This window comes from Mercenaria mercenaria, chromosome 12, assembly GCF_021730395.1.
Source record: "Mercenaria mercenaria strain notata chromosome 12, MADL_Memer_1, whole genome shotgun sequence".
NCBI classification, from domain to species: domain Eukaryota; kingdom Metazoa; phylum Mollusca; class Bivalvia; order Venerida; family Veneridae; genus Mercenaria; species Mercenaria mercenaria.
The window spans coordinates 53,597,451-53,612,665 of record NC_069372.1 but is presented as its reverse complement, the minus strand read 5'-3'; the positions used below and the strand labels follow the sequence as shown (position 1 = coordinate 53,612,665).

General features: G+C 34.8%; 1 protein-coding gene across 1 annotated transcript; it reads left to right on the top strand.

Moving 5' to 3' along the window:
• Positions 1–13,450: 13,450 nt before the first annotated feature.
• LOC123535430 (transmembrane protein 121B-like) lies at positions 13,451–14,970 on the top strand. The gene has a single exon (XM_045318088.2). The coding sequence runs from the start codon at positions 13,634–13,636 to the stop codon at positions 14,558–14,560; it is 927 nt and encodes a 308-aa protein (XP_045174023.2). The 5' UTR covers positions 13,451–13,633; the 3' UTR covers positions 14,561–14,970.
• Positions 14,971–15,215: the final 245 nt, after the last annotated feature.

The window sequence follows — 15,215 nt, the reverse complement described above, 5'->3', positions numbered from 1 at the left end:
TGGCGGCTGTATAACAAACTCGAACCATGTCCAGTTCTTTCAAGATTCTTTAGTGAGGCACAATCCTGACTAAGTTGTTATGTTCATCGGTGTGGTAACGACATTGATTCACCAGGCTCTAATGCATTAAATGCAGAGGCCATAGCATTACGAATTGTTTCAATTGCTCAACTTTTTCTTACGTCGCTACCATCTGACACATACTTTTATTTGCCAGTTAATTCCAAGGCAACACACCCGCCAAATCCCAGTGTATATACATGTATACAATGAATTACTGAGAGAAGCAAACAAGGTATTTAAACAAGAACTTGTTGGAAATGAATATAGTTAACATACTGGAATTTGAAAGGAATGAAACATTCTGATGCTAACATTTTACAATTTTACAGATGGATGGTGTTCATTTCAACAACCTGGGATATGAAAAAAAAAATTCCGCAATGTGAGAGGAATAATTTTGAAGTGCAGTGCAAATATGTACAGGTATTTAAAGGTATGGTTAAACACGGGATGACTGTCATACAGTTGTAAACTTTTACAAGAAGAGACTTGGTGTAGATACAATTTATGTCATGGAAGTTGATCTTTACTTGCACTAGTATATGGTTATCTATTTCATATGTCACTACTACATTTCAGACATGCCACCCAGAAAAAGACAAAAAAAAAAAAAAAAAAAAAAAAAAACAAACAAAAAAAAAAACAGCTAAGGCTGTTGCAGCCGGAAAGCTGCTAAAACCAAACAGGGCCAAACCAAATTGAGCAGGTTACGGAAGCTAACACATCCAATTTATCAGACAAAGACTTGAACACAATTATATCAAATATTGTTACTTGTGTCACATAGGGTGTATTACAGGTATTAAAAGACTTGAAGGTAATACCGCCTGGCAATCCTCAGAATCAAAACTTTGGAGAAGAACAGATACCTTTGCAATCCACGCAAAGCACTTCGGCATCTGCATCTACACCAGCTTTGGCAGCTTCGGGTATGAATCAAAATTCTGCCACATTTTTGCGTCCACATTTTCTTGGTATTGATGAAAAAATAAAATCTAAGATTGTAGCAGACCAGTTTGTGGAGTTAGACTCCATATTAGATAAAGGTGATTATCAATATCAGTTAGTCGAAAATGGCAGCGGGGAACCGTCGTTCAAAACAGTTTTTAACTCGTCGACCAGTATAAAAACGCTGGATCAATGCGCCCCCTTAAAGGCCTAGATTTTGGCAGTGGGCCAAGGGATTTTTGTCTTCACCAGCACAGTTGGGGGCTAATGACCATCACAGTATGACTTCAATAAACAAGGGTCATTGTTTATTGGAGAGTCAGTCTACCTTACAAGTGTATCTATTAGTGAAAAGGGGAAAAGATGTAATTTATTGTGAATTAATGAATAATTGATAACTTTTAAAGTTATACTAGTTTTTTTGGCATTTCTATGTAAAGAAAAATATTTGTTGATCAAACACAATAATAAAATAATCAGAAACTTATTTTCACAATAATGAAATAATGAGAAACTTACTTAAAGAAACATGCAAGTTTTATTTTTTTCAAATTCTGTCTGGAGAATTGTGATATTTCTGAAAAATGTGACTGTCACTCATCTAAAGCTTGCAGAATACTGTAAATAACATTTGTATAAATTGAAAACAGAATGTGAATTTCAAAGTTACAAAGCAAAGCATGATAAAAGTCCCTTTAGGCAACATACTGAAAATGAAAATCGAGTATAGATGGAACACAATTTTATATTCAAATAATGTTGATTACATGAAAATCAATTTCCAAATCGAAAAATATTGTTTATCAGCACAAAGAACTCAGGAAGTTTTCACTGTACGTGTGTTTTATTATCATTATTATTTTCAATATTATTATTGTATCTTTTATCATCATATAATTTATTATTTATGTAATATAATAATAATAATAATAATAATAATAATAATAATAATATACTAATGATAATATAATAATAATAATAATTATTATGATTATGATTATTTCTATTATTACTATTTTCATTATTATAACATTAAAGTGATAGTTATTATCATCTACAAAATATCAAAATAAAATTAACTTCTTTCAACTCCACTGCACACATCTTCATGGTCTAGTTAGGGTCCCTGCTGTGCTAATTGCCCTCTAATCAGTTGCTATTACATAATCGCTGATAAGCAGCAGATAAGATGGGAGTTGTATATTGGATTTGGGGGGGGGGGGGGGGACACTTATATAGTAGTGAATCTAGGCCTTTAATGCAAAAAGGTACCAAGTGCCTTCTTTATTCATATGCTCATGGTACCTTTTTGCATTAAGGGGACGAATGGTTCAATGCATTCCATATTTTTACATGTGTTTACACAGACAGACACCCAACATCGGCTCCTGCTTTAATAAAAATTGCGACACAGTTCATAAACTTGCAAAGCAATCGGGGGCGTGGGGGAGGGGGAGGGTCCGCTGCCATTTTTTACGATAGACAATTTCGTCTCTTAAAAGAAGCTAGGTCGGCTTCGATTTCATATATCGATACCCAATTGTACACGCAGGCGCTGGCCATGGGGTTAATTAAACCAAAAGAAAAAACAGTCCTTTCTTGGCGCAAGATCCAAACAAAACAAACCTTGCTTTGATTTCAACAACGGGACTTGTGCTAGAAAATAGTGCACCTTTCAGCACAGATGTCAAAAATGCTCCGGTCCTCATGGACGAATTGTAAGTTCTAAAAAGCCAGCCCAAAAGGAGCAATCAAATTTCAAGTCGAAGAACTGATGACGAAACCCAATGCACAGTGCCTGCAGTCTTAAATAATAAAGCTACTTCTCATATTGTCACACCTATTAATTAATTCTGATAACCTACAATACTAGCTCCAAGGGTACGACTTGAAAGTAACGGAATATTTGGTGAACGGTTTCAAACAGGGCTTTAAAATACCTTTTACAGGTACTCACCATAATACATTTCCTGGGAATTTAAAGTCTGCGACCGAAAATTTAGAGGTCTTAAAACTTAAAATCGCCTTTGAAATTGATGTGGGTCGTGTTGCGGGTCCTTTCAACGAACCACCTTTTAGCAACGTCATGATTTCACCTCTGGGTTTAGTACCAAAGCAGGAACCCGGTGAATTTCATGTCATACATCATTTATCATTTCCAGGAGGTCAATCTGTTAATGCTGGAATCCCATCAGATTTGTGCTCTGTTCAATATCAGAATATTGATGATGCGGTAGAACTTGTGAAAACTATTGGACCTGGTGCGCTTCTGTAAAAAAATGATGTCCAAAATGCATTTAAAATCATTCCAATTGCACCACAAAATCACTTTTTACTGGTGTTTTGCATAGACAACAAACACTACTATGACAACTTTACCGATGGGTCTCAGTTTTACATGCAGTTTGTTCGAACAATTCAGCTCAGCAATCCACTGGATAGCTGAAAACAAACTTCAAATCCCAGGATGTGTACATATTTTGGATGATTGTTTTATTTGTATCATCACAAAATTATGACACTGCATTGAATAACCTGACCCATTTCCTGGATTTTGCAAAGCAGATAGGCCTTCCTCTTAAGAAACAAAAAAGTGTTCTCCCCTGCACTACCATATGCTTTGTAGGTATTGAGTTGGACTCTTTTGCTATGGAGAAGCGCCTTCCTTTAAGTAAGCTCCAAAAAATTCGTGTTGCATTGGACACCTTTCAGAATAGGAGAAAGGCTACATTAAAAGAATTACAATCCCTTATAGGACTGCTCTCACATGCTTGTTCTGTTGTTACCCCAGGTCGTACTTTCCTTCGCCGTTTAATAGATTTAACTCTGGGTTTAAAGAAGCCACATCATAGGAGACGGCTAACAAAAGAAGCGAGGGCTGATTTGAAAGCATGGTCAATTTTTGTAGAACATTTTAATGGCAAATCCCTGTTTTTGTCAGATAGATGGGTAAAAACTGCACTGTGTCTGTACACAGATTCGTCTAACATAGGCTTTGGGGGTTACTTAGGAAATTACTGGTTTGCCGATGAATGGCCAAAAACATGGTATAACTTACACATTTCTCTCAAAGATCTGTTCCCAATTGTGTTGGCGTTGGAGTTTTGGGCACCTAAGAGGCAAAAAACAAATGTATCAACTTTTTTCGTGACAATATAGCAGTTGTAGGCTTGATAAATAAATAAACACTCGGGGCTCAAATATTATATGTGCCTGGTCAGAAGATTAGTTTTACAGTGTTTGAAAAATAACATTTTGTTTAAAGCCACACATCTTCCTGGTGTTACTAATGTATTAGCTGATAAACTATCTCGACGTCAGATAGACGATTGTTTGGAAATGTGCGAATATCAGCCACTCAAGCGCCAGCATGTAACATTAGACAGTTTCACCTTTAGTTGGTTTTGTTTCGTATCTGGTACACAGCTCTTTATCCCCATCTACACACACTGTCTACCAGAGAGCTTTTGATGTTTATCAGGAATTTTTGGCACAAAATTTTAACAGTCATTATGGTGTGCCTGTAGATAGAGACCATCTTTTATTATTTATAGCTTTCTGTTTAACAAACAATTAGCAGCATCCACAGTATCAACATGTATCTCTGCACTTGGTAATTTTATGAAATTGAAATACTTGCCAGATGTTACACACTTGTTTTTAGTCAAAAAAGCATTGCAAGGTTATCATAATTTAGTTCCTAAAACAGACACACGTTTACCAATCACAAATGAAATATTGCATAACTTAATACGGTCACTGGACGCTGTTTGCAATTCGCAATTCCTACGTATACTGTTAACGGCCATGTATTTATTGGACTTTCATGCTTTCCTTCGAGTTGGAGAATTTACTTCTTCCTCTCCGGACTCGTATATTATAGGAACAGAACATGTAACATTCAATCGTTTCCGTGGCGAACTAAATAGCTTTGACTTGGTTTTGAAATACTATAAATATAGTCGAGGCAAGACACATAAACTGCATATACCATGTTGTCACCATGAATGGAATATGTGCCCAGTACATGCATTGTACTCGTATTACACACTACGTAACCATCTACCTGGCCCACTATTTTTATTTTTTGATAATAGTCCATTGACAAGATCTTTGTTTTGTACCAAGTTTCAAATGTCACTCACTTGGGCAGGTTATAGTATTGACTTTTACAAAGGTCACAGTTTCCGCATTGGTGCTGCATCGCAAGCAGCTTTCTCGGGTGTTCCAGAGGAAAAAAATCGACTTATGGGCAGGTGGTCTTCAAACGCTTATAAAAAGTATATTCGCATTCTTATGGGAGAACAATCAGGTGGGACCAAAGCTTCAACAATATAGTTACATCATGGTCATAAAAGTGATGGGGTCGAGGGCTCTCACCTTGTAATTATCATGTTAACAAGTATTCTTCAGTTATCCTCTTAAAACTAATATCAGTATTGGGTTTTAGACATTCATGCACCTTTGTTTGGGGTGGATGATTGTTTTAATATTTAGTTTTTTTATGTTTGTAATTTGTATTTCTAGTGGTGCGATGGAATCATGGGTCTGATGGTGTCACGGGTTGCTCACCTCTAGTCTATTTCGTCATGTTAAATATACATGTGCCATTTTTGTTTTACAATTTCTGCATGTTATAGGGTGTAACACTTGAGTAAGGTTGATAGATAAATAATACACTCACTTTCTTCGGATAGGGTTATTGTTAATAAATGAAATCCATTTATTATGTTTTTTCAGTATATGGCATAAAGGTTAGATTCCCACCTTTGATGATGCATATTAATTGTTAATATTTGTCTTTTTTGATAAAACTAGTCACCTATCACATATTATGTATGATGCTGTAACAGAACCATTTATTGTTTACTGTGTTTTCAAATTCGTCATTTACATATTAAATGACAGATTTCAATCAAAGATATGTGTTGGCTTTTTATTTACTACACCATCAAACAGAGCTCATAAAGTGAGTGTAAGATATATACCTTGGTTATAAAATTTGGAGCTGATGCTACGGAGCTTGCATAAAAGTATCTATTTTTTTTACAAACTGACAAATGTGTTCGATTTTATTAAATTAAATTAATGTATGCTTAATCCTTGATGTATTTAATTAAGCTTGTTTCCACAGCGTAATATAGTTATTTAGTAATGTTTTTGAAATTGCTGAAAGGATAAAACAAATCAAGTTGTGAAAACGTTAATCCAGAAAGGGCATAAAATGTTTATTTGAATTATCTTATTGAAGTTTATACGGGGATGGGTGGGGTAGAAGTAAGTCACTTTGCTGTGGAGGGTCTTTAAATAAGAACAAACTCACATTGAAAAGAACCTATAATCATCATCGCATACTGCATACCACAGTTCGATTACTAGGTCATACGTGTTTACATGTTCTCAAACAAAAATTTATCTACTTACAAAATGACCTTTCTACTTTTTGATTATGTTTTGTTTTAGCTTGAGCTCACGTTTTTCTTATACAAGACAAACTAAAATATTGAACCCTGAGTTCACATTCGTCTTCTGTATATTCTGGATTTCCAATATTGCTACTTTTATTTTCGCAAATCTATTTTTATTTGAACCAGTCAGACGACTTGTTTCAACAAGCATTTGGCTGAACCATCAAAATAGCGCCGAATGTCAAAGAGTAAGAAAAATGTGCAGTTAATCCGGGGCTCGAACCCAGGACCCCTCGCTTACAGGGCGAGTGCCCTACCAATTGAGCTAACCGGCTTTCTGATACTTTACGTGACCAAGTCCGTACCATGGCATATGATTTCTCTCAAAACACGGGGACATAGTCGCGATGTGGTCGTCATAAGAACTGTAAATATGAAAAACCCAGGCTAAATATAGATTTACAAAATGCTGTAATTAAGGCTCTGATTGGCTAGCGGAAGGGTCGTCAGAACGAGGCTATCAATAGCTCGTCTCCAGATCCTAATGGTAGCGTAATAGGAGATGTACATTAGTCAGATTGTATGAAAACGAACTGTAACATTAACATTTGCGTTGACGAATGTTTACCAAATGTGCACGGGTTTTTCATGCAATGAAAATGTCATGTACTAATTGCTGATATTCATATTTACTGGTGCATTGCAAGATGGGCATTTTATATTACATAAATTCTGTGCCGTCCAAACGGCGTTACTCTCAATGACCGGCAAAATAAATAAAAATAGTTCTGTATAACTAATTCTCATTATTGTATGGTTTTGTGTCCCACTTGACATTGACATTGTAATTTTATAAGAAACTATCCTTACTGCCAAGATTTGAATAAACTGGACAGAGATCTATGTCTAAATTTATGTGTTATTTGTTGCAGAGAAACGAATCATATGATAATTTTGCAATTTCGCATTGTTAGACAGCATCGCCCAAAGAAAATGTAAAATCTAAAAAATCTTGTCACAGATTCAACTAGATCTAGTCTACGATATCAGTAAGGATAGTGTTGACTTGCAAAACATTTCTGATCGTTTGTCTGTCTTACTAATGTGTACTGTTCGTTAAAATATTCTGTGTCCAACATGTAAATTTCGCGTTCTAGCCACTTGACAAAATGCGTTTTTGTACAAAACATGTAGATCTACTGCGTGATATCATTATTCTAAGAACAGATGACTTCTACACAGGTGGTACGCGCAATCCAATTCCCGCTGGGAATACGCATTTTACCATTTGAAGTCAAATTCCTTGAGGCAAATGTTACAATTGTTTTAACCTCAATATGAACAGCAAATAGCTCTGAGGCTGTGTTTGTGGTTCTCTGTGCTTCCGAGAAATCTACCCTTACCTATTATCTTTTTTAGTGTCAGCGTTGATTGTATATTTTTGCAAACATTCAAATGGACTATCTTTATGTGTAGTTGACCGTAAACTACTATTATAAGGACACTGGCTACACAGGAGTTTTTTGCCAAAAAAAAAACTAAATAAATAAAAATAATATAAGAAGGAAACAAGGACATTGGAAAAACAATTAGGGAGTAAAAAGGGTTATTTGATTACCATTCCCGGGGCGCAACCCTATTCCCGATTATTTTTTGCCAATCTTTTCCCCCAAAACAACATTTTATTCAAGTACCTGTAATATTCATGACTGTTTTACATGTGTTTGTTCATTAGAATCGTCACATTTCCAGAAAAAAAAGGCACAAGAGTTAGAAAATTTGCATTTTTCATGATTCCATATTTTTTTGACAGTTCGAGTCAGCGGAGTTTTCGTTATAACACGGCTGATTCTTAAATTAATAAGCTGGTAATTCACACATTTGATCTTTATTCATTTTCGTGTCGAAAAGCATTCTGCGTTTTTCGAAAACACTCTTAAATCTGTCATTATTTACAAAAACAAAAACCCACCTACCTAAATTTTGTGTATTTTGATGCGCAACACCCAGCACCGGACGTCGCGCAACCCATTTTAAGCGAATTCCCGGCGGGAATTGGATTGCGCGTTTACCACCCGTGTTCTATTCCATGAATCATGTCCAAAGAAATATCAGTCTTTTCAGCATCAGGAATTGATGCATGTATAGCGCACCCGTTTAGGTAAAAAGAAATAGTGCATCCACAGATGGTAGGGTCGTAGATGGGGCTCTTAATGGAAAGTCCACACAACGGCGACATTTAGCATTATATGATTATTTCTTTAAAATAAACTTTACTAAAAACAAATAAAAAAGAAAACGTTCTAGAGTTACTGATGTTCGGAAAGTTTGGACAACTTTACCGACACTGGTATCTCAAAATGAAGTAAACATAATGGGAGGATTACACTTTAGTATCACACAATTTTAAAGCGTCCGGTATTGTTCCTTCTTTTAGGTAAGTCTGTCATCATTTTCGCTACGCTCACTGTTTTCAAAATACCTCGCAGGTCTATAAACACAATGCACACCTATTCATCAGAACTTCAGCACGGGAGCTCAACCTGTTTTGCACTCATCAGGCGCCTCTGCGCTAGCCGGTCATTTTGCAAAAGTTTTCTGCGAAGGAGGCAGTAAACAGTTTTCAGCTGTTAGTGTCGAATTAGCCAGGGTCAAATTTACAAATAAGAGGCAATTTACGAAATGAAGTGCATATTTGTACTTTAAAATAATAATAATTGCTAGAATTGAAGTTTCAGTGGCAAGAATTAAGTTTCAGTTATTGATAGAAAATTAGATGAGTAACCTTGATCTTGAAATTATGACGTAATGACTTGCAGATGCGAATACATGCCTTCGTTGAGCTAGCTTAAAGTGGAGTTGTCATTTTAGCAGGGGCCTCAGGAAAATTGGAATAGTGAAAAAACGGTACAGATAGCACATATATTTGAGATTATTTTCAGATTTTACAGTGTTAACGGAGTATTAAACCGTGTAGCAGTTTGTGCTATCATTTGCCGGGAATTTCCTGCAGCGATTTGAAAATTGGCAAATTTAGCTTTTTTCATCACCAGATTTCGCAACCGGGAGAGCACAGAATTCAGGTCTTGTAAACAGAAAACTAGATATTAGACATGTATTGCAGTTGGTTTGTAACCATAGACATACATTCATGTTAATATTGCAATAGCTTTATTTCAGGTGTGTGGTTAGGCGTAAAAAGAATTGTTTGTTTCCGGTATCCCCACCTACCTTAAATTTTTGGCCAGACCCTTAATGTTTTTATTGTCTTGGAGAATATTTTTTTCAAAGTTGCAAAACTGCACTTTTTCTGCTTTAAATATGGTCAGTGATGTTAGAAATCAACTTACTGATGCTCTAAAGGTATAACACCCTTATTTGTATTCATTTTTTGACAAAAAAAAATCCGAAAAGTCTCACTTAAAAAAAACCCCAAAAATAAAAAAATGAATTCCGACCTACCTGCCCTTATTTTTTAGCATGTTACCGGAAACCAAGAATTCTTTTTTAGGCCTTACAGACTTTTGTGTGAGGTTTTGAAAGTTTGGTAGGCGACTATAGACCGAGAAGCGCTGTCTCCTAATTTGATAAATATGATATTTTCATACAGTTGTATGGCAGAATATATCCGAATATCAGACTATACGTGAAGTTAAACTAAACTCGTCTAAGGTCAGGCTTTGGAGTTGGTGACGAACATTTATATTGGCCAATTCTCTCCAACGCGTAACACAGTCTTCGCCTGTCCGATATTACTGGTTTTGAAAATTTTAAAAACAAATTGCAGTTAAGATCAACCAGGTCAATCTAATTGCTTTTTATACGTATCTGACTTTTTTGACACTCAACCTCGCAAAATCCCATTATTATTTATTTCTTGAAAGCACAAGAAGCGAAAATGGTACTCGTTTTCAAACATACCTGTAGTACAAAGGTTACATATTTATGTAGTACTTGATTCCATCATTGATTCTGATACCTTCTACAATCAATAACTGCAAACATTACTGACATACCAAATCATCAGGTCAGATGGTTGATATAATCTGTTATGTTTGCATATTAAATAATATTTGCTCATGGCATTGTATGATTGTTATTATATTTGAACGAGCTATATGCAAAATGCTAGATGAGAAGATCATAAACAAAAAGGTGTAACTTAGAGGTAGAGCTACAGGTTAGATGTTTTACTATTATTTTCTTTAAGTGTATTTTAGTTACTAGAACTTCAGTCATCGTGGTAATTATAATATTCGCATTAACTACATTTTATTTAGTGAATTATCGAAATATTAGGGTGAAATGTATCTGATATTTTCACAGTAAAAAATATCAATAATATTTTTAATATTTTTCAGTGGTAAAAAGTAGAAATGGGTAATTTTACCCTAAACATGAAAAAAAAGAAGACAATTTGTTTGTTCTACATGTAAGAGTTTTTGTTTTGGTGTAAGATTGGACTATCTTTCACTCATGAACACAATATCTTATATTTTCACTCGTGGCTGTGCCACTCGTGAAAATATTGCATCTTTTGTTCACTCATGAAAGATAGCCCAATCTTACACCAAAAAACAAATATCCTTTATGTAATGTAATACAAGTATGCTGAAATATTCGTGTTTGTTATAAAACACTTATGCTTGAATATTCATGCTGAAATACACGAGTTAAATGTAAAACACAAATACTGAAATATTCGCATTTTTTTTTTGTGAAACACGTTTACTGAAATATTTGCGCTTAATGTAAAACAATTTTAGGCTGATAATATACTTAATCACTACTAAATCAAATTTAAGCCTCCGCAGGTCTAGTAGTCCAAATAAGATAGTGATATTATTGTTTCCTTCCTCGAGCCTTTTCTCAATAGCATCGTGTTTTCTCTTACTCCCCGGCGTTACAGTATATAAAGAAGCGAAACGTAGTAAATTCAGCGGGGTGTATTTAACGAACTGTAGTTTTCTTATTATAAAAGTTAACAGCCCTTTTCTTTTTGTTTATTATCTATAGTAGCGATATTCTAAAATATTTGCGTTTATTGCAATACACGTGTAACGGAATATCTGCGTTCAATTACACGTATACTTTAATGTCTGTAAACACGTTTACAGAAATATTCGCGTTTAATGTGAAAAATGTTTACAGAAATATTCGCGTTTAATGCGAAAAATGTTTACAGAAATATTCGTGTTTAGTGTAATACACGCATACTGGAATATTCGCTTTGAATATGAAACATGTATCAGAAATATTCATGTTTAATGTAAAAAACGCATACTGAAATATCCGCGTTTATTTTGAAACACATATGAGCCGTGCCATGAGAAAACCAACATAGTGGGTGTGCGACCAGCATGGATCCAGACCAGCCTGCGCATCCGCGCAGTCTGGTCAGGATCCATGCTGTTCGCTTTTAAAGCCTATTGGGATTGGAGAAACTGTTAGCGAACAGCATGGATCCTGACCAGACTGCGCGGATGCGCAGGCTGGTCTGGATCCATGCTGGTTGCAAAGCCACTATGTTGGTTTTCCCATGGCACGGCTCATATACTGAAATTTTCGTTAAAACGTGCGCATGTTGAAGTATTCTTGTTTATTGTAAAACATGAACACTGAAATGCTCGAGTTTATTATGAAACAAGTAAACAGAAATATCAGCTTTTATTCACGGTAAAATATGTAATATTAGGTTATTTAACATTGTTCTGTACAATACGCGGCGAGTCCAATATGGTTTTCCCAGCTGGGTACGAGTCCAAATATATCTTGTATTGTACAGAACAATGTTAAATAACCTAATATTACATATACTGAATACTGAAATATTCACGTTTAATGTAAAACACGTGTACTGAGACGTTTACAAGTTTAAATTATGCTTACAGAAGTATATAGATCATTGTTATTTCGATTAATTGCTTTATATTTAAAATAACATTTTTATCGCATGTTTGACGCCGTTGGGTAGAAATAAAGCCATTACATAAATTTGGTATTACACTAGTGTAATAAAGCATTGACGTTCACGTTGTTTCAAATATAGGAGACGTTTGTCGAATTGACTTGGTCTATAATGGGAAAAGAAAGATGAAATCTAGATTTTTCAGCAAGAAAAACCTACATCTAATTAAACGAATGCTTCATTTGTGTCTTTCTACATTGAACTTATCAAATTCATAAAATGCTCGATAGAGCTTCAAATTTTATTACTTTGTTCAACGAGTACGTATGTTATATTCAGTATGAAAAGAAATTCCTGCAGTATCCTGTATGTCAATATAAGGAATAAAAGTATACAGGCTTTTATAAACTTTTAATTTTCATTCAATTTTTTATCACATTATCATCTAGACTAAGTCCATATTTTTCACAATGGCAATTACACGCATTTTAGTTTTCTTGTGTTATTTTCTTGTATCTAAGAAATAAGGCTAAACACAAACATAACGATATTTCGTTGTGTCATGTATGGAGGCTGGCTTTTGTAAGCTTCCTGTTGTCTTTATGTTGTAGTCTGAAGAAATGTAGGTTCTATTTCGCTCAGACATTATTGTCACACTTGCTTAACATGAAGAAATATAACTTTGTATTGATTTAGCACTTAGTAAAGGAACGAGGTGGCGTAAACATCTGAATAAAATTGCATGTTTTTGTTCATTGCATATTATTGCATATTCCCAAGAACACTTCCAAAGATAATGTATATTTTACTAACGGTTTATAATTATCATATTATCTATTTCCAGTTGATACTTCAAGAAAATGTTTTCAGTCGTGTAGGCAATTTAAAACCCAGCGGATTCTGAATATATTAAATTATTTATATTTTACTCTTTGAAATGGTTAAAAGACTAACGAGAATAGAGAAGAACTTTGTTAATGTGCATGGTTTGAATATGCTTTTTACGTCATTATAACTATCTAACAGATCAGAAAATATGCACATCTCTACCTTGCTGAGAACATTGATTATATTTCAGGTCCTGTGGGAGAAAAGTATATTAATGCTAGCATCGACTGATGTTGTTATGACATTTTTGAAGCAATACACTAATGGACACACCTGTTGCCGTAAGGGCAATTATAGAAATATACGAACAATTGGTTAATTGACAGGCAGTTGTATTGAAGGATATGTTAGTACAAAATTGACGAAAACTTCATTTGCGCCTTTGTTCGACAGTTTTAAGAACTGGTTCTTTGTAGGTATGGGTGGTCGGCGACAAGCACAGCGATGTATGCACCACTGGACTACCAGGACGCTGTGTTTAACGATAGTGATCCTACAAGCAGTTTCTATGAACTGGTATCTAATGAATAACCTCTCATATACATGGGCAGCAATTTACGGCGCCGACGCTTTTGTCACAGTTCTCTTTGTCATATCGTTTCTCATGGCCTCCAGAAATATAAATATAGAGAAACACAATCAAGACCTCACATTTTCTGATTTACAACATTTACCGTTGACCTATATATCTTGGTTTGTTTACAGCGCTGTTATGGATATAAAAATTGCCGTCATATTTAGAACTTTTTCAACTGATCTCGGAGAAGCGTTCTTCTTTGGACCAAACACTTTAAAAACCACGATTGCTCTCACCGGGATCGTGTTCTTGAGTTATTTACCTACATTAAATGATGTTCAGCACGGACATAGAAAAGATATCATCACTACACTCACCTCTACTGTTGTCTTTGATATTCTAGACGGAGTAGACAACTTAGAAAATCTTTTTGAAAAAGATGTACGCGACACTTATCCACAAGGACTTGACTACGCCATTATTGCCGCGTGTTGTATCAACTTCCTGTTACCCACAGTTCCATTGTTCACGCTCGCTAAAACTAAATTTGGGCTGGAGAAACTACCAGTGAAATTAGAAATGTTACATAAATTTGCCATTGCGTACCTAGTGAATTTGCCTTTGTTTGTGACACGTATGATCACATGGCATGGCCTGTCGCAAGGTATTTCTATTTTTCTCCTCAAGAACATAATGGCGATGGGTGTTGTTACATTTGAAGTATGTGAAAAACTGCTATTTATAAAGAAAGGCAAGGAAGAAAATAAAGCAAACGATTCCCATAATAAACCAGTTGATAGATATCTTCATAACAGATCTTCATTGTGATATACATTTTACAGATCATTTCTTTAATAGTATTCGAAGTCATTAAAATTTTGAGGTATGTTCCTGAATGTTCGCCTTTTGGTCCAAGTTGCTACTTATTTTTTTAGCTTTTTGCCACATCTCTGAAAACCTGCATTTTATATGCAGAATTGAGTATTTCTTAGTTATTATTATGGAATTTTACGTTGTCCAATATTGTTTCATTTCTCTGAAAACATGTTTTTTCCTGCTTTTACTGTAGAATAATTTGATATTTCTGATTTATTATCATACAATCAAGAAATGTTATGAAAGTAAACAAGCCCCACATTTCCAGAGATTATCAGTCAACTGTACGTTTTGAGTTCAGTTCAGTAGAAATATCTTGATTAGATCTCTCAACTTACATATTGGTGTGACACAAATTCAGCAGCAACAAACTTGAAACAGGCTACAGGCAAATATTGTAAAAAAAGTTATAATTGAAAAAATAGTAGAAGCACACTGGAGCAATGATTCATTCCAGATATACACTCAACAAAATTCCTAGTCGGTCAGTTTATATTGTATTACTATTTTGTTAATAATGCATGTATTCACACAAAATTTCACATACCAGCATTTGAATAGGTACTGCAGCTAATTATTGATTTATTTTTGGTCGACTCACGGCCAA